This window comes from Procambarus clarkii, chromosome 42, assembly GCF_040958095.1.
Source record: "Procambarus clarkii isolate CNS0578487 chromosome 42, FALCON_Pclarkii_2.0, whole genome shotgun sequence".
NCBI lineage: Eukaryota > Metazoa > Arthropoda > Malacostraca > Decapoda > Cambaridae > Procambarus > Procambarus clarkii.
Genome location: NC_091191.1, coordinates 22,050,010 through 22,071,705, shown reverse-complemented (window position 1 = coordinate 22,071,705; position 21,696 = coordinate 22,050,010). Strand labels below are relative to the sequence as shown.

General features: G+C 39.8%; 1 protein-coding gene across 1 annotated transcript in view; it reads right to left on the bottom strand.

Annotated features, from left to right (window-relative positions):
- LOC123770248 (uncharacterized) overlaps positions 1-21,696 on the bottom strand; it is a 327,397-nt gene that overhangs the window by 166,124 nt on the left and 139,577 nt on the right. Inside the window, exons 15-18 of the mRNA XM_069339624.1 lie at positions 18,378-18,510; positions 16,790-16,959; positions 9,115-9,567; positions 2,240-3,212 (exon numbers count right to left, since the gene is read on the bottom strand). Of these exons, the coding sequence (XP_069195725.1) occupies positions 2,240-3,212; positions 9,115-9,567; positions 16,790-16,959; positions 18,378-18,510 (1,729 nt within the window). The remainder of the gene's footprint in view (positions 1-2,239; positions 3,213-9,114; positions 9,568-16,789; positions 16,960-18,377; positions 18,511-21,696) is intronic.

The window sequence follows — 21,696 nt, the reverse complement described above, 5'->3', positions numbered from 1 at the left end:
ATAAGCATCTTATTGCTTCTTAATTACAATTATTACTTAACCTATACTGTTGATAGGTTAAGTAATAATTGTAAATAAGAAGCAATAAGATGCTTATCTTAACACACTAAGAAGGTTAGGTGAGGTTGGTGTTTTCTATGAAGCTTGTCAAGGTAAACTAAAATATTCACAATCAATTAGTGTGTCACATATGCACTTATTAAATAAGCCAATATTGACTGTAAGCAAGTGCGAGAACGGGTTGAAATAGTAGTAGCAGTGATATATAACCCTTCACAAAATGACAGAAGACCCAGGCAAGAAAATGACAGAAAAAACATGATAGTTACTACTAAAATTGAAAAGACAGTGACTGTTGCCTGTAAACATTTATCCTGTCTGCTTATTATGGGAGACGTCAATCATAGAAGATAGACTGGAAGAAGAAAGATCCACATGGGGGTGCAGAAATATGGAGAGTTAACTATGGAAGTGGTAAGAAGAAACATTTTAAGCCATCATGTCAGGGGACCTACAAGAATAAGTGGCAATGACGAACCAGCGAGACTTGACCTGGTCAACCAATTTGATCGATTCAGACATAAGGGAAATTAACTTTGAAGCCCCATGGGAATGTACGTGATAACAGATCACAGTATATTGATTGACCAGACCACACACTAGAAAGTGAAAGGACGACGACGTTTCGGTCCGTCCTGGACCATTCTCAAGTCCATTCTGGAATCGACTTGAGAATGGTCCAGGACGGACCGAAACGTCGTCGTCCCTTCACTTTCTAGTGTGTGGTCTGGTCAACATACTTCAGCCACGTTATTGTAACTCATCGCCTGCACAGTATATTGATGTTTGAGTATCTGGTAGAAGTAGGGAATCACTCTCTCAAGGAAGGTACGAGAAAACAAAAGGCTGGCATACTTGAAGGGAAACTATGAAGAGATAAGAAAATTCCTAATGAATGTGTCATAGGTAACAGAACTCAGAGAAAAGCTGCACATACAATACATGGACTACATCACCCAGACGTGTAAGGAGGCAGTAGACAAGTCTGTGTCTGTCCAAAAGGGGAAAAAATGTAAATGGGGATCCTATTGTTAATCAGGCATGTACGCTTGCAAAGCATCGAAGTACAAGAGAATGGAAAAACTACAGAAATAACATGAGACCAGAGAGCAAAAAAAGATATCGGAGGGACAGGAATGAATATCTCAGGGTGAGAAGAGAGGCACAAACATAGTATGAAAATGACATAGCAAATAAAGCAAAAACCTAACCCAATACAGGGAAATCACAGTGACGTGATATATCAATGAGAAAATCCATGAGCCATGGATTTTCATGGATCATGAGCCATGATGAGGATTCGAACCTATGTGCAGGTATTCCCAGACGCACGAGCTAGACAACTAAACCACAACATGGTCAAAAGAATTGCAATTGCACTCGTGAAATTGAGTACAATTGCACTTGTGCAGTTGAGTGCAATTGAACCCACGTGGATTCCCAAAGTTTCCATGGAAGCCGATCCAGGATTTCACATTGTTTTGACCATGTCGTGCCTTAGTCGTGTAGAGTGTGTATCTGGGAATACCTAGCCCATAGACTCGAATCCTCATCACGGCTCCTGTGGATTTTCTCACCTAATCCAAATTCCTCCACAGAGAACTGCCAAACATTTGGAAGATGGCTAATGTAGTCCTGATTTACAAAAATGGAGATATACAGGAGGCACTGAACTCCAGGCTTATGTCCTTCGGTAATAGATAAGACTGTGAAAGGAAAACAAGCAGATCATCTGGAGCAAAAGAACTTTGTAACCCAATACCAGCATGGGTTTAGGGATGGCAAATCTTGCCTCACAGGTTTAATAGAATTCTATGACCAGACGACAAAAATTAGGCAAAGAAGAGAAGGGTGGGCAGACTGCATCTTTCTAGATTGCTAGACAGCCTTTGACACTGTACTCATAAGAGACTAGTGCATATGTTGGAGATGCAGGCAGGAATAACAGGGAAGGCGCTCCAGTGGATAAGGTAGTACCAAAGAAACAGAAGGCAGGGAGTCACTGCGAGGGGTGAGGTCTCAGAGCGGGGATACGTCAATAGTGGAGTCCTACAGGGTCCAGTCCTTGGACTTATCCTGTTTCAGATATATGTAAACGATCATCCACTCAATTATGAACAACGTTAATCATTCATCGTCTATACACATACTTGAGATTAGAGATTTATAAGATAATTACCTTCGACTTCTGCTGGCTCTGCTTGGAGACTGGTCATGGTGCTTGCCTTCACTTTGAAAACATCTGGGCCCATTAGCAGAGTCCCATTTACATGTATCTCAACAAAGTTATTCAGTGATAAGTGCAGCTTAGGAGAATATTCAGTATAATTTCGTTCTTTTATGTTTTGAAGAGAAATTTCAAATTCTCCTTCAAGCTTAGAACTTTTATAAAACTGAAGACTTAATTTTTGTAAAGCGTCAGAATTCTCGTATTGCGCTTCGATACCTTTTCCTGGTATTATAATAGAGCCTTCTGCACTTTCTGGCTTGACCTCGGCTTGAAAGGATACTCTTCTGTCAATGGAAGAACCAGGGGTGTCAAAGAGAGCAGTGACAGTACTGTCTATCTTTTTATATGAGAATATATATTGTTCAAATGCGTCTGTCTTGGCAACTGTAACTTTCGTATCATAGGGTTCACTGAGGTAAGTTTTGCCATAAGCAGTACGAGTGCCATAACTATGACTCCTGCATACTTCAAGACCAAGAACAGTACTGAAGCTCTCTGGTGAGCAATACTTCTGCGGTGTGAGTGGTGAGTCTGGCAACTGCTCTTCCCAGCCCCTTTTCAAATTTTTGTAGAGTGAAACTTTCACCGACGAGCTCACTGTTGCCACCTCTTGTCCAGGAACATTAAATTGGACATCAACAATCTGTCCATTTTCCAGTGAAAACTTCCCCCCGAAATCTGAGCGTGCCAAACGAGTTGTTGTTCTTCTGATTCCACTAGAACAAACATATCCATCAACCAGGATTATTTCGTTCGTTGCCATAACTGCAGAAGGTGAGATTTTGCCTTCAAGAAGAATTCTTTGAGTACCGCTCATTTCAAACTTGCCAGTTCGACTGAAGGTCACTATGCCTGTAGCGTTGACCTTCATCCTCAGGGGAAAGCCCAGTAAAGTTGAACTCAAGAGCTCCTGGTCCACAATCTAAAAAACAATTACTGAATTAGTATTAATAAACTAAGAGATGTGTATCTTATGGTTAACAGAGTGCACCAGACTTGAAGGAAATGTCTCTGGCCAACCTGGCTGGAAAATATGAATTGTCGAACTCTCGATAAAGCATCACCTTGGCAATTAAAGTGATAGTGAACTTGACCCACTAAGATGATAGTGAACTTGGCGAATAAGACGATAGTGAACTTGGCGAACTATCCCGCCAAACACACGACGAAACTACAATGTTCTAAAAAAAAAAAAAAAACGACGTTGCTACGTGTTAAAACCAAACAAGTTGTAACAACTTTGTAATACGTCATAAAAAACGTTATACCAAGATGAAATATTTTTATTACAAACTAACACAAGCGGAAAATAGGGCCAGTTACGTTGTGCGTTTAGGTGATAGTGAGCTTGGGCCCACTAAGATGAGAGTGAATTAGGTCCACTAAGGTGATAGTGAACTAGGCCCAGTTAGGTGATAGTGAACTAGGCGCACTAAGATGGTGATAATATAGTGACCTTAATATCTAAAATCATCAGAATAATTTCTAAGCATCAGTCTAGAAATTTATTTATTTATTTATTTATATACAAGAAGGTACATTGGGTTAGAGAATACATAGCATAGTATTTACAATCTTGTAAAGCCACTAGTACGCGCACCGTTTCGGGCAGGTCCTTAATCTAACAGATAATTTTAAGTAGGTAAAGTCTAGCAGAATTAATAAAATGATAACAGGTACATTGCAAGAAAAAAAATGAGATGCAAGAGATTAGTAAGTATATTAAAGCACATTGGTATATTAAAGCTCTGATTGATTACATTGACAACTTGATTGGTAATTTAAACAAAATTAATAGCACATATAAGAAGACAGCAATGATCACAATGGTAAAGTTGTTCGGATTGAGTACATAAAGATTGGGAGATTGGGTAGCAATAGATGCAGTGCAGTTTTAAAACAACAAGGTAAAAAACTATGATGATGAAATTAGGTACTTTTAGTTTTGTTTTTAAATGATGCAAAAGTTGGACAGCTTTTCAATTCATTAGGGAGTGAGTTCCATAGACTGGGTCCCTTTATTTGCACAGTGTTTACACAGATTAAGTTTGACTCTGGGGATATCAAAGTGATATTTATGTCTGGTGTGGTGATAATGGGTCCTATTACATCTGTCCAGGGAGAGTTTCAGAGCAGGATTTGGATTTAAGAACAGGGTTTTGTAAATATAGTTTACACAAGAGAATTTGTGGAGTGAGATTATGTATAGCATGTTAAGGGAGTTAAACAAGGGGGCTGAGTGTTGTCTGAAAGCAGAATGTTTTATTATTCTGATAGCAGATTTTTGCTGGGTGATGATGGACTTGAGGTGGTTTTCAGTGATAAACCGCATGCACAGATACCATAATTGAGATAGGGATAGATTAGTGCATAATATAGAGAGATGAGAGCAGAGTTAGGAACATAATATCTGATTTTGGAGAGTATCCCAACTGTTTTAGAGACTTTCTTAGTTATGTGTTGTATGTGGGTTGTTACGACCCTGGGTTCCTCAGATGGAAACCAGAGGTCAATTTGAGCTTTAAATTTGAGCAATTTGACCTTACATTAATTCATAGAATTGGATCATGTGAGAAGGATATTTAATTACAATAATATTTATATCAGGTCTCTTTAAAACCCTACGCCTTATTACCGTCGCCCTTGCCAAACGTAAGACGAATCTTGTTTCTCACAGAGCATTCAGACTCTTGAGCTTGTTGTTGATTAACTATACGTTGAACTAATTATTAACTATCATTAGAACTAGTAAAGTAAACAGCATTGTACGTCGGTGAAGATTTGTAATGTTTATAAGCTGCGCGATCAGTTAGTTATCTCCCCGGCAACAACTGGAGAGAGCTGAGGGACTGAAGGCTCCTGCTCTGGTCTTCTCTGTTCAGGTTGTGTGGTATCAATATATTCCTGTGGGGCTCTGCCTCGATTCTCCTCCTCCTCCTCCTCCTCCCTTCCCTTACCTTAAGCTACTGAACTCTACTAAGATAAGTACCTAACCCGTGCTACTTGCTAGACTTGGGTAGATATTGTGTAGTATAAGCCAGTGTTTTGGGCATCCCTAGATGTTGTGTTTTGACTAGGGTACCACGTGGGGCTTACCTACCCTAGGCTGCTTCAAGCCTTCAAGTTCTTTGCTAGTAGATTTTACCCTAGCTTGTCCTAATTGTAAAACCTTGTATCCTGCCTATGTGGACCAAGGCTTTTAAAGTAAAATAGTGTGGTAAAGTAGTTTGTTATTGTTGTTAATGTATATGGGGGTTGTTAAGAGGGTTTAATAAATAAGTTAGTTTTAAAGGAGTATCCATTCTTCCTGTGTAGGAGATCAATGATCAAACCTCTAGGCTGACATATGTTCTTGAAGCCACTAAATTAATATTGTTTGTATTCTTATTGGGGGCCGGGATTATCTGATCTCCACTAAATTTGATACTTCCTGATTCTAGCTGCTGGCCTTTCTCTTTAATACTTGATACTCCCCATAACAGCAACTAAACTCATAAGCAGCACTTTAAATTTATAACATGGGTGCTGAAGTTGAGTCTCTTGTCTAGGAATAGGCCTAGAAACTTTCCATCATTTTTACTACTAATGTTTACATTGTCTATCTGAAGCTGAATTGCATTTGTAGATTTGCTTCCAAATAAGATGTAGTAGGTCTTTTCTATGTTAAGTGTTAGTTTGTTGGTTGACATCCATAAGTGGAGTTTTTTAATTCATTATTAACAACATTATTTAGTGTATGTGGGTTGGGGTTGGAGTAGATGAGGGTAGTATCATCAGCAAACAAAATAGGTTTCAGAATGTTAGAGACATTAGGCAGATCATTGATGTATATAAGAAATAGAAGAGGTCCCAAGATGCTGCCCTGTGGCACTCCAACGGTTATTGGTAGAATGGGAGAGGTTATATTATTGATGGCTACACATTGGTGTCTATCACTAAGGTAGGATTGGATATAGTCCAGTGCATGGCCTCGGATTCCATAATGATGGAGTTTACATAAGAGGTAATCGTGATTAACAGTATCAAAGGCCTTTCTCAGGTCAATGAAGAGTCCAATCAAACTCATTTTTGTCAAGGGCTGAGTAAATTATATCAAGGAGACTAATAATTGCATCGTTGGTACTCTTTTGGGAGCGGAAGCCAAACTGACAGGGGCTAAGAATGTCGAATTTTACGAGATAGGAGTAGAGCTGTTTGTAGATAATTTTTTCAAATATTTTTGATAGTATGGGTAGGTTCGATATTGGTCTATAATTGTTTATGTCTGTCGGATTTCCTCCTGTATGAACTGGCGTTACTCTTGCTATTTTAAGGATATCAGGGAAGGTATGACACTCAAGGGATTTGTTGAACAGCAGAGCTATAGGTGGCGTGGGAGGCGCTCTTGTATACAATGGATGGGATTTCACTGATGTTCCCAGCTTTGGTTTTTAGTGAGTGTATGATGGACACAACGTCTGTCCGGCTGACTGGTGAAAGGAGAAGAGAGTTTGGATAACTGCCTGAGAGATATGTGTTGATATGTGTCTGAGTCTGTGGGATTTTTCTGGCAAGGTTAGCACCAACCGATGAAATGAAGCTATTAAATTCATTTGCCATTTCTAAATCAGTTGACGGTGTAAAGCCATCCTTAGAGAGTGTTATCTGGTTGTGGAAGTGTTGTTTAGTTCCTAAGATAGTAGAGATGGTATTCCATGTGCTTTTCATGTTGCCTTTTGCTTCTTTGAATTTAGTCTCATAATATGAAAGTTTAGCTTTTCTTATGATACTGGTAAGCACTGATGAGTACCTTTTAACTACTTCCTTTGTAACTAGGCCACTCCTAAATTTCTTTTCATATTCATGTTTTTTTTTTATTGATTTGAGTATGCCACTTGTGAACCACAGATTGTTTACTTTTTTGTCAGTTACTTGTTTGGTAATTAGGGGACAGTGAGTGTTGTAGAAGCTTAGAGTTTTGAAGAGAAAGAGGTTAGTTAATGAGTTTATATCCTGTGTATTATTGAATTCAGATTCCCAGTTAATATTGTGAAGTGCATTAGAGAGATTGCCTAAAGCTGATTCACTATGTAGCCTAAATGAAAGTTTCTTGGTTTCTGGTGGTGTTGTGTCCATGTTTGCTATGAGGAAAGTAGGATAGTGGTCAGTTGTTCTGTCATAAATTACCCCAGATGTAAGGGGAGCTGTTATATTAGTCCATAGGTGATCCAGGGTAGTGGCAGATGTTTGAGTGACTCGGGTGGGCTTGGTGATTGTGGGGATTAGCATACAGGAGTGCATGCTGTTACGGAAATAGTCAACTTGAGGTTTGTTTTGAAGACCCAGGTCAATATTGAAATTACCTCCCAGAAAGATGTGATTTTTGTTGAGATTGTTATTTATGATAAGATTCCTTACATTGTCTGAGAATAAAGCTATGTTGGTATTAGGAAATATATAGATGGCACCAATAGTCAAGGAGGATTTAAGGGATTTACTGGAGAACTTGGCAAGGTATATTCACAATAGTCGTCTCTATCACTAACGACACTATTGCAGATGAAGATATCTTGGTAATATATTGCTGAGCCACCTCCTTTTTTATTAGGTCTGCAGTTGTGAATGGTTTTATAACCAGCTAAGTTGTAGAGTTGGGATCAATATTTACTTAGCCAGGTTTCTGTTAAAATAATGAACGATAATTTAGTACCTAGTGCTGTGAGTAGTGCATGTATATCATCAAAATGTTTACCAAATGATCTAACATTTTGGTTGTAAACTAAGTAGGTGCTATTTAGGATTTTTTTTTTTGCAAGATTTGCAGTGTAATACCTGCAATAATCATGATCAATGTGCTGATTTGTGTGGGTATGGGACAGAAGATTTCGATCAGGATCAATATCAGTAAGCATATAGATGCAATAATGTCACAATACAATAATACAAGAAATTACAGGAACAGTTAAATACTAAATCTGCTGTAAATAGAAAGTAATTACTGTAGCAAAACACAACAATAAATGTAAGTACACAATAAATAGAAACAATTTGAAGTAGAGTAAAGATCACCGCAGATAGCCAGGAAGGATACAGAAGTTAGGTCAAGAGAGAAGACAAAAAATCAGTAGACTGACAAGATTAATATATAGCAAAAAAATAATGAGACAAATAATAATCGTAAAGTAAAAATAATCTTAGAGATAAATAATTTTATATAGGTAGTTATGAACCTATAATTAGCATGAACTTAAGAAAACAAAATGAGCTCAACAATTAATTACAATAAATGATGTATAAATCATATTACAATTAAATTTAAAATTTATAAAAATAACAGGGTAAGATTATATTTATGAGCAAGATTTTACGATGACACTGAGGTAGATGCTTACATAAATACTAAATCTGCTGTAGTTAGAGAATTATTATAGCAAAACACAACAATAAATGCAAGTAAACAAAAAAAATTAAAGCAATTAGAAGTAGAATAAAGATGACCATAGATAACCATGAAGGATACACAAGTTTGGTGGAGAAAACAAAAACATCAGTAGAGACTCAAGATTAATATATAACAAAAAAAAATGAGACAAATGATAATTGTAAAGTAAAATAATCTTGAAGATAATTAATTTTATTTAGCTTAGTTTTGAACCTATGAAAATGATGCAAAAGTAGCCTGGAAGATCCCTTATGCCAACCTGATGTAGTTTTATTAGTTTTCAATTAATTAGGTACACATACTCTTCATGTTGTAGCTAAACACATTCCGAGAAGATTTATATATATATTTGTTTTAATGCGTAAAAATATGCGGTTTACAAATATAAAATTATTAAACCTACCTGAAATGATTTTGGAGTTGATAACTCTTTAATTAGCTGCTGCAGGAAGTGTAGTGGATTGGCCTTGAGGGCATTGTCTAAGTGAAGTACTTCGTTGCCGAACACCCTCAGATACACAGATGCTCTCGGGTCCTCGTCTATGCTGAGTTCTAATTCATTTACTGTTCTCGCCTCGTCGTAAAGTCTCTGGAATTCTTGAATCTTTTCATCTTGAATATCTCGCTTTGGTCTGAGACTTTCCAGAATCTTTTCAATTCCCTCGTTCTCAAAATATCCGTTTTTACCGAAAAATCTTTCAGCATACTTTTCCAGGCCACTAAAGTCGCCACCAAATTCGAAGATATTGAGAGACTTGTCCAGGAGGTCGAGAGTGAGGTTGAGGGCCGCTCGTCGGGGTAGATAAGAATCAGGTGTGAAGATCACGTCACCATCTATACTTCCACCAAAGTTAAACTGAAATATAATTATATATATATATATATATATATATATATATATATATATATATATATATATATATATATATATATATATATATATGTGTCGTACCCAGTAGCCAGAACGCACTTCTCAGCCTACTATGCAAGGCCCGATTTGCCTAATAAGCCAAGTTTTACTGAATTAATATATTTTCTCTAATTTTTTTCTTATGAAATGATAAAGCTACCCATTTCATTATGTATAAGGTCAATTTTTGTTTATTGGAGTTAAAATTAACGTAGATATATGACCGAACCTAACCAACCCTACCTAACCTAACCTAACCTATCTCTATAGGTTAGGTTAGGTTAGGTAGCCGAAAAAGCTAGGCTAGGTTAGGTTAGGTAGGTTAGGTAGTCGAAAAAACATTAATTCATGAAAACTTGGCTTATTAGGCAAATCGGGCCTTGCATAGTAGGCATACAAGTGCGTTCTGGCTACTAGGTACGACATATATATATATATATATATATATATATATATATATATATATATATATATATATATATATATATATATATATATATATATTATGATGTACACTTTATTATGCAAGGTTATACAGTTACATATCTGATTTTATACAAAAAATGAACATTAAGAGGACACAAGAAAAAGTTCGCTTCCTAGAGGCTGTAGATTTACAGCCTCTTTGCCGTCTGGTCGGCCGGCAAAGCTAACAGAGTCACGGTTCAGTAGGTTGCGGGGCTCTCTCTCCGCTGGACACTGAGCAGAGGCAAGGCTTCTTTTAATGATGTCGTTGACTTCGTCGTGTCTAGTGTGCCAACCACCCGATTTTCCACAGTGCAGGCCATGCAATCTATATTCGTCAGCATCTGCCTCGCCGCAAATACACCTGTGAACAGTGTGGATAGGGGCAGCAAGGCGGAGAGCGACTGCAATACGGAGCTCCTGCGGATCAAGACGTGTGCCTGTCGCAGACATAGGGACTGCTAGAAGGAAGTCCCCTGCATGGGGAGCCTGCACAGCTGTGAGGCGTGCACGATCACTGGGGGTTGTTGCTGCCTCCAGCAAAGCTGTGGCTTCTTTGTCTACAATGGGGCTGTCCCAACTGGATTGTTTCTTGGCTTTCGGCATGGCTGGTCTGAGTGCTGGGTCTGTCATGGCACCCCATTTCGTGTCGCATTCCGTGTAGTCGGGGTCCTGTATCCCCGCTACATCACTCAGGGTGTCAGGTAGAATTTCCTTAACCAGGTCATCTGATGCTGAGGAGGAAGACAGGAAGGCTGGGACAGCAATTTGGGTGGCGGTGCGGACACCCAAGCCACCGAGCCTGACAGGAAGAGTGGCTTGTTTCCACTGGCATTCGTTGAGGGAGAGGTTAACAACTTTTTCCAGCATGGTCTTCAGTAGGAGGTCATACTCGTCAAGCTTTGGGTTGTTGTAAGATGGGGCGCACCTCAGAAAGTAGGTTAACCTCGGAAGGGATAGGCATTTGGTGAGGAGATAAAAAGCATCGTGGGCATATATATATATATATATATATATATACATATATATATGTATATATATATACATATATAGGAATCAGGAACCTCTCGTCCTCCGGGAGTCAGAGGTTTATAAAGCTATCGTTTCATTTCCCCCGGGCTCCTCAGGAGGCTACACAGGGGTAAGACCTCAACATGTGAAGGAAATGGTGAACCCTGTTCTTGGCCCAGCTGCAGAAGCGCTCCTGACAGAAATCACAACGTTTGTCAACAACTGCCTCGCCGGGTTAATCCCTGATGAAATCAAACCATTCTTCTTTGGTGCATCCCTATGTGCCCTCAAAAAGAAGGGGGGAGGAATCAGACCCATTGCCGTTGGTAATACCCTTCGCCGCCTAGTTGCAAGGGCTGCTGTCAGAAGTATCCGAACGGAAGCAGCCACCATGCTGCAACCCAACCAGCTGGGGTTTGGAGTCCCCCAAGGCTGTGAAGCAGCGGCTCATGCTGCACGAGCCTACATTAGCTCTCTTACTGAAGACCAGGCAGTAGTAAAATTAGATTTTAAAAACGCTTTCAACTCGGTCAAAAGGGAAGCAATCCTCACTGCAGTCCAGGAACATTGCCCAAGCATTCTCCCGTTTGTGTCAGCAGGCTACAGCAAAGACTCAACCCTCCTGTTTGGCAAACATGAAGTCACCTCAGCAGAGGGAATTCAACAGGGTGACCCACTTGCACCGTTCCTCTTTTGCATAGCGGTTCGAGAAATTACAACCAGACTGTCCAGCGAGCTCAACATCTGGTTCCTGGATGATGGCACTCTGGCAGGCACACAAGATTCCCTGCTAGAAGACTTACAGCTGGTGAAGACACGGGGGGAGTCCATGGGTCTCGTTCTTAGCCCCTCCAAGTGCGAAATTATTGCATCTAGTGAAGTAATCATTAGAGCAGTGAAATCAGTTCTACCAGAAGCCTCAGTCGTTAAACCTACCGACAGCACACTACTCGGAGCACCTCTGGGCCACAATGCCATTGCTGCAGTCCTTGACGAAAAGTTTAGAGACCTAAAGAGGATGGAAGAGAGAATTGGGGACTTGGACTCCCACGATGCCCTCTACCTTCTCACAAAGTGCCTTACCCTGCCCAGGCTAACATACTTCTTAAGGTGTGCACCAACTTTTGGCAACCCACTTCTAAATCAATATGATGAGCTCCTCAGGTCAATATTCAGGAAGGCGCTCAACCTAGATTTAGATGACAGTCAGTGGGACCAAGCAACACTACCAGTGAGATTTGGAGGGATAGGCATACGAAAGGCAACTGAGGTAGCACTTCCAGCATTCTTATCCTCATGTACAGCAGCCAACGAATTGGTAGGGCAGATCCTACCAGAGCGTATGAGAGAGACAGCGGGAACTCATGATCAAACGTTCATCGAAGCAGCCAGACAATGGGACACCATTGCACACCCTCAACCCCGACCACAAGTCCCAAAAGACCACAAGCAGGCCCACTGGGATAGCCCCATAATGGAAAAGACTGTCACAGCAATGATTGACAACGCTGATGCTGAAAACAAAGCCCGCCTCCTAGCGGTAACAGCACCCCACGCCGGGGATTTTTTATTTGCTGTGCCCAATGCAGCCCTGGGAACTCGCCTCAGTCATGACGCTCTCCGCATTGGAGTTGCCCTTCGCCTTGCCGCCCCCATCCTCACCGAACATAGGTGCATCTGCGGAACTGCGATGGCAGACCAATATGGTCGTCATGGTCTGGTATGTCGTAAATCACAGGGTAAAATTGCAAGACATGAAGAAGTCAACGACATCATCAAGAGGAGCCTCGCCACAGCCCGCTGCCCGGCACAAAGAGAACCACACTTATCCAGACCTAACGACCCTCAGAAGCGCCCTGATGGGGTCACCTTGCTACCTTGGAAGGATGGTAAGCAAGTGGTATGGGACTACACGTGCGCTGCCACACTGGCCAGTACCTACCTCCACTACAGCACACGTGAAAGCGGTGGTGCTGCTTCTTTCAGGGAATCGCAGAAAATTATTAAATACAGAGGTCTAGCACACTGCTACAGCTTTGTTCCGATCGGCTCGGAGACCCTCGGTTCGTGGGGAAAATGTGCATTGAAGTTCCTGAAGGAATTGGGGGACAAATTGATCAGCGCTACAAAAGACCAGAGAGCAAAAAGTTTCTTGTTCCAGCGCCTCAGTGTTGCGATTCAGAGGGGAAATGCCTGTTGCGTCTTGGGCACTAGTCCAACTTCAGAGGAATTCGAAGAAGTGTTTGACTTGCAACAATGATCGAACCCGTCTGTGACATTCATCAATGTTTCCCATTGTTGTGTTCTTCAAGAGATCCATAACCTTTAAGCACCTTTTTGCATTATTATTTTTGTATCAACCCATGTATATCTTGTAACCATCAAATGCATAATAAAGGACAAAAAAATATTCAAGGAAGGGGGTGGTAGGAGAAAAGCACACAGAAACTGTATTGGAGGGGATCTAAACATTCCCTCTAATGCGTTATGCGTGGTTTCCTCCGAGGCTATGGGTCCCCCTTCTTCCAGCTAGAGGTGGTACTCCCTTCCTATTCATATATATATATATATATATATATATATATATATATATATATATATATATATATATATATATATATATATGTGTATATATATATATATAATATATATATATATATATGTATATATATATATATATATATATATATATATATATATGTATATATATATATATATATATATATATATATATATATATATATATATATATATATATATATATATATATATATATATATATATATGTCGTACCTAGTAGCCAGAATGCATTTCTTGGCCTATTATGCAAGGCCCGATTTGTCTAATAGGCAGAGTGATTTTCTATTTTTTCAACAAATTGTTTCCAATTGGATTATTTGAATTATTATTATTATATTATATTAAGAACATAAATTATTGACTTAGTTATGTTAGTTTAGGTTAGGTTATGCTAGGTTAGGTTAGGTTATGCTAGGTTAGGTTATGCTAGGTTAGGTTTGGTTATGCTAGGTTAGGTTAGGTTATGCTAGGTTAGGTTAGGTTATGCTAGGTTAGGTTAGGTTAGGTAGGGTAGGTTAGGTTCGGTCTTATACCTACGTTAGTTTTGACTCAAATTTAATATAAAAATTGACCTCATACATAATGAAATGGATAGCTTTTATCATTTCATAAGAAAAAAAATAGAAAAATATATAAATTCAGGAAAACTTGGCTTATTAGGCAAATCGGTTCTTGCACAGTAGGGCGAGAAGTGCGTGTATATATATATATATATATATATATATATATATATATATATATATAAATATGTATATATATATATTAGTATATTTTGGTAGCAGTCTTTCCTGTAGACATATATTATTAAATATGACCGAAAAAGTAAGATTAATAATTCTAACACGAATTTTCTCAATCTTTTGTACATTTCTTTTCACTGTTGGAGGTAATTCAAAAATCAATTCTCCAAAATTCATTTTTATTTCTAGTCTGACGCGACACTTGAGCGCATTTCGTAAAACTTATTACATTTTCAAAGACTTTAGTTAACATATACACAACTGAATAGAACTTACTGAATAGAATAGAACATCTCCGATTTTGTTTATATCTACATTTGAGTGAGGTGGATGGGGTGAGGTGGTATTTAATAAGGTATTAATTTCATCAACACAAGCCAGAACATGAAACAATGGGTATTGAATAGAAGTGATTGTAGAAAGCTTTCTACAATCCTGTTTCCTGTTTCATTTTCCTCCGTGGTCTGACATTGTCATATATATATATATATATATATATATATATATATATATATATATATATATATATATATATATATATATATATATGTCGTACCTAGTAGCCAGAACTCACATCTCGGCCTACTATGCAAGGCCCAATTTGCCTAATAAGCCAAGTTTTCCTGAATTAACATATTTTCTCTATAATTTTTTTCTTATGAAATGATAAAGCTACCCATTTCATTATGTATGAGGTCAATTTTTTTTATTGGAGTTAAAATTAACGTAGATATATGACCGAACCTAACTAACCCTACCTAACCTAACCTAACCTATCTTTATAGGTTAGGTTAGGTTAGGTAGCCGAAAAAGTTAGGTTAGGTTAGGTTAGGTAGGTTAGGTAGTCGAAAAACAATTAATTCATGAAAACCTGGCTTATTAAGCAAATCGGGCCTTGCATAGTAGGCTGAGAAGTGCGTTCTGGCTACTAGGTACGACATATATATATATATATATATATATATATATATATATATATATATATATATATATATATATATATATATATATATATATATATATATATATATATATATATATATATGCGAACAAGCCTGAATGGTCCCCAGGACTATATGCGAATGAAAACTCACACCCCAGAAGTGACTCGAACCCATACTCCCAGAAGCAACGCAACTGGTAACTACAGGGCGCCTTAATCCGCTTGACCATCACGGCCGTCAAAGGAAGTGATAGCCGAGGCTATTTGAGCCACTTCCCCGACGGCAACTCGGATGGTAATCTTGGGCATAGCATTTCACCAAATCACCTCATTCTTTGGGGCACACGTGAGGAACACAAATGCGAACAAGCCTGAATGGTCCCCAGGACTATATGCGAATGAAAACTCACACCCCAGAAGTGACTCGAACCCATACTCCCAGAAGCAACGCAACTGGTAACTACAGGGCGCCTTAATCCGCTTGACCATCACGGCCGTCAAAGGAAGTGATAGCCGAGGCTATTTGAGCCACTTCCCCGACGGCAACTCGGATGGTAATCTTGGGCATAGCATTTCACCAAATCACCTCATTCTTTGGGGCACACGTGAGGAACACAAATGCGAACAAGCCTGAATGGTCCCCAGGACTATATGCGAATGAAAACTCACACCCCAGAAGTGACTCGAACCCATACTCCCAGAAGCAACGCAACTGGTAACTACAGGGCGCCTTAATCCGCTTGACCATCACGGCCGTCAAAGGAAGTGATAGCCGAGGCTATTTGAGCCACTTCCCCGACGGCAACTCGGATGGTAATCTTGGCCATAGCATTTCACCAAATCACCTCATTCTTTGGGGCACACGTGAGGAACACAAATGCGAACAAGCCTGAATGGTCCCCAGGACTATATGCGAATGAAAACTCACACCCCAGAAGTGACTCGAACCCATACTCCCTCGTACTTCGTATATATATATATATATATATATATATATATATATATATATATATATATATATATATATATATATATATATATATATATATATATATATATATATATATATATATGTATATGTGTGTGTGTATGTGTGTGTGTGTAAATCACGAAAATTAACACGTTATGAAAAATGTGACAGTGTCAGACCACGGAGGAAGAATTGAAACAGGAATATATATATATATATATATATATATATATATATATATATATATATATATATATATATATATATATATATATATATATATATATATAATAACTTAGTCTATTTCTATACATGATACTAAATGCTCATAAAAAAATTCTTGAGGAAAGTAATAAAAATAAAAATGATAAGAGGTCGTACTATCTTTAGTACTACTAAAAAGATACAAGAGGTCGTTAAGGAAGCCAAACACACTTAAGAGTAGTGAGGAAGACTCACCATCTGGCTATAGTGAGCATAGCGATAGTTGCGGGAGGAGCGGAGAGGGTTGGTGTTGAACTTGTCCTGAAGGGAGTGCTGAGCCACCAGTTTAGTCAGCTGGCGGCTGTGTTGGCTGATGCCCGGCTGCTCCGCCAAGTTACACATGTGAGTCCAGATGTACGACCCAACTGTTGGTGAAGGTCGGCAAAAGAAACGTTAGTGACATTAATGAACCAGATAATACACAATATGCATGAAGATGGTGTCAGGTTGTTGGTGATGGGAGATTTTAATTTAAAATCTTTAGATTGTTAAGCCTATGTGGCGCGGAATGAGTATAGATGAACAGTTTAACAGTAATGATGCAGATTAAGCTTAATTGTAGGAAAGGCTGTTTTCTCCTGCAAAAAAACTTATTTAATACTTCTGTGACGTACATGATGTGAGGATTGCTGAGGAGGAACCTGGAGAAGTGTGTGTTGAGACATTACTATTGTAATGATGAATGAAATATATGAATTATGGTACAAATTTATGGCTGTCATTAGAAAACAGATGCAATCATTAAGCAGGCACGACCTCAATCTTACATATATTAATTACTAGCGAAAGAATTATGAAGTCGCAGATGAAGAGTCACAATAACGTGGCTGAAAAATGTTAACCAAACCACACACCAGAAAATGAAGAGACGACGACGACGTTTCGGTCCATCCTGGACCATCATCATGTTGACTTGATGATGGTCCAGGACGGACCATCGTCATGTTGACTTGATGATGGTCCGTCCTGGACCATCATCATGTTGACTTGATGATGGTCCAGGACGGACCATCGTCATGTTGACTTGATGATGGTCCGTCCTGGACCATCATCATGTTGACTTGATGATGGTCCAGGACGGACCATCGTCATGTTGACTTGATGATGGTCCGTCCTGGACCATCATCATGTTGACTTGATGATGGTCCAGGACGGACCATCGTCATGTTGACTTGATGATGGTCCATCCTGGACCATCATCATGTTGACTTGATGATGGTCCAGGACGGACAGAAACGTCGTCGTCTCTTCATTTTCTAGTGTGTGGTCTGGTCAACAATTATGAAGTTGATAATTGTGAACGGGGAGGAAGGTATATTTATTTCCGTGTTAAATAGTTTAGCCTTATCAGCGAATAACAATTCAATGCCTTCACGTGAACGTGTTCATCAACACTCAGAGCTTATAAGCTGGACGACAGTCTGAATGGAGCAAACATTACATGAGCTTGGCCCGCATCAGAATATTAATATTAAAAGTATGCATTCGTGTTCAACAAACCTCCAGCTTCCGGTTAACATGTGTAGTATAAAGGCGGTATGTGACATTGTATGCCAAGTGTTTCAACGCTTCAAGAATATTTAGTTCTTTAAGAATAAGAATTGTAAGGGCGAGACGATACTTAAGGCCAGCTATTAAAAACTGCAAAGATCCTCCAGAGACCGTCACAACAATCGAATTCCAGCTTGAATAATTCAACAGTTTAACGATCTCTCAAGCGAGCCCAATTCTTTGGTATTAACTCTGATATAATAATTTGTAATTCCCATTTACGTTTACTTACCTTGATTTACATCCTCTTTTTCCAAGAGAGTCTGAATCCGACTGAAGAAGCCTGGGTAGTTGGTAGCGCAAGGAACTAGTGAGAGGTAAGCTGCGATTCTCACATCAATCTTCTCCTCAGCGTCCTCCAGAATCTAAGGATAATATTGATAATGCAAACGTCGGAATTTATATGAAGCAATATCTACTCTACATTCTGTTTCTTTCTCTATCTCCGCTCACTTATTGGTATTTACTTATCAGTGACTACGGGAAAGTGAGGGCTAGCTCTTTATGCCCTGTCCCACTAGCCTTGTTGTTCCTATTGCGTTGTTACCTATTCTAACGGAAACAATCTTTGTTGAACCTGCCCTTAAAGTTATGGATGGAGATGACTTCCACAACTTCTTCTTCTAGTCCATTCCATTTGATCACCCATACAGGGTGATCAAATGGAATGCACAAGTATTTCCTTACATTTATTTGACTAATTTGTATATCCAGTTTCCAATTGTGTCCTCTTGTCATACTTTTTCTCAACTTGAAGAGGCTGTTATTGTCCACCTTGGGTATTCCACTCAGTATCTTTTATGTTATCATAGCTCCTCTATTTCTTCTGGTCTCCATGGTTGCGAGGTCCAGTTCCTTCAGCCTCTTCTCACAGGTTAACCCTCTGAGCTCTGGCACTAATATAGGTGCAAATCTCTGCACTTTTCAATTTTAATTTTATGTTTCATACGGTATGGATTTTAGGCCGGTGCTGAATATTCCAGTACTGGTCTAACAAAAAGCCAGTGCTGAATATTCCAGTACTGGTCTAACAAAAGGCCAGTGCTGAATATTCCAGTACTGGTCTAACAAAAGGCCGGTGCTGAATATTCCAGTACTGGTCTAACAAAAGGCCAGTGCTGAATATTCCAGTACTGGTCTAACAAAAAGCCAGTGCTGAATATTCCAGTACTGGTCTAACAAAAGGCCAGTGCTGAATATTTCAGTACTGGTCTAACAAAAGGCCAGTGCTGAATATTCCAGTACTGGTCTAACAAAAGGCCGGTGCTGAATATTCCAGTACTGGTCTAACAAAAGGCCGGTGCTGAATATTCCAGTACTGGTCTAACAAAAGGCCGGTGCTGAATATTCCAGTACTGGTCTAACAAAAGGTCGGTGCTGAATATTCCAGTACTGGTCTAACAAAAGGCCAGTGCTGAATATTCCAGTACTGGTCTAACAAAAGGCCAGTGCTGAATATTCCAGTACTGGTCTAACAAAAGGCCAGTGCTGAATATTCCAGTACTGGTCTAACAAAAGGCCAGTGCTGAATATTCCAGTACTGGTCTAACAAAAGGCCAGTGCTGAATATTCCAGTACTGGTCTAACAAAAGGCCAGTGCTGAATATTCCAGTACTGGTCTAACAAAAGGCCGGTGCTGAATATTCCAGTACTGGTCTAACAAAAGGCCGGTGCTGAATATTCCAGTACTGGTCTAACAAAAGGCCGGTGCTGAATATTCCAGTACTGGTCTAACAAAAGGCCGGTGCTGAATATTCCAGTACTGGTCTAACAAAAGGCCGGTGCTGAATATTCCAGTACTGGTCTAACAAAAGGCCAGTGCTGAATATTCCAGTACTGGTCTAACAAAAGGCCAGTGCTGAATATTCCAGTACTGGTCTAACAAAAGGCCGGTGCTGAATATTCCAGTACTGGTCTAACAAAAGGCCGGTGCTGAATATTCCAGTACTGGTCTAACAAAAGGCCAGTGCTGAATATTCCAGTACTGGTCTAACAAAAGGCCGGTGCTGAATATTCCAGTACTGGTCTAACAAAAGGCCAGTGCTGAATATTCCAGTACTGGTCTAACAAAAGGCCGGTGCTGAATATTCCAGTACTGGTCTAACAAAAGGCCGGTGCTGAATATTCCAGTACTGGTCTAACAAAAGGCCGGTGCTGAATATTCCAGTACTGGTCTAACAAAAGGCCGGTGCTGAATATTCCAGTACTGGTCTAACAAAAGGCCAGTGCTGAATATTCCAGTACTGGTCTAACAAAAGGCCGGTGCTGAATATTCCAGTACTGGTCTAACAAAAGGCCGGTGCTGAATATTCCAGTACTGGTCTAACAAAATCTGCGCAGGTTGCCTTGAAAGCGTTCTGATTTAGGCTTCTAAACGACGTTCAAATGTGTGTCAGCATCACATATGCTGCCGTTGTCACGCTGCCTGTGTGTGCCTCTGGTGTTAGAGGTGGAATAATATCCACTCTCAAATTTCTCTCTTTACCTCTCTTATTGCTGTAGTTGCCTTCCATTTATAGTGTAGACACCTTCTATTCCTTTTTTCCCTTCCCCATCTTCATTATTTTACACTTATTAGGACTAAACTCCAACAACCACTTGTTTCCACTCCTAGAGTTTGTCACGGTTTTCTGTTTTTATATTCCTCATAATCGTAGCATCGTTTACAAGTAGTGACATGTACGAGCTCACTCCCTCGGAGAGATCATTAACATACATCAGAAACAGTAGTCGTCCCAGGACAACACCACCGGATAACGACGACGACTCTACCGAATTCTCCCAGCTAACCGAGAATACTAAAGTTCTACGCAATGCCTTACCCTATGCATGATTGGCCCTTTCCCCATATTCACTGTGTCGGGGGGACAGGCAGCCAGTTTATACATACATGTTAGGCTTATATCGAGGTCTGGGTCGAATTATTGACCCTCCCCAGGATGCAACCCAACAGTAGTAGGCGTCCATCTGTCTCAGGAGATTATGGAGTATCCCCCTCTCCACGGCGCCGAAAGTCTCCAATGGAAAGGCAAACACCAATAAGATTGGTCCCAGCGCCGTTGCAGGAACTGCCAGAAAGAGGTTGACGGCAACAACTGTCCTAGGGGGCTCCAGTTCCGGAGTTAACCTCGAAGTTGATAAAATGAGGTATAGGGACTCCAAACCCGGAGACCGCCGTGGTCGGGGCCGGAGAAGAACCACCCCATCAAGGGTATTAACGACCCCAGCCTCCTGAAGCAGAGCCTGGGCCAGTATAGGCCTCAGTCGTCCCAGGAGGTGGACGACCGAGCCCCGCACCTACTGGTTCCAGACAGAGATCGTCACAGCCCTCTTTCACCCGAGGCCCGCTTCTTTCATGACCCAGCAGAAGGAAGAGTATTAATTATTAATTACAAAAATTATTATTATAATTATTATTATTATAATATAATTAATTAAGAATTATTACTCTTCCATCTGGTGGGTGATGAAGTAAGCCTGCCTAGGGTGCAACCCAACAACAAGCTGACTAATTCCTTGGTCCTTATTTACTGCTAGGTGAACAGATGCAT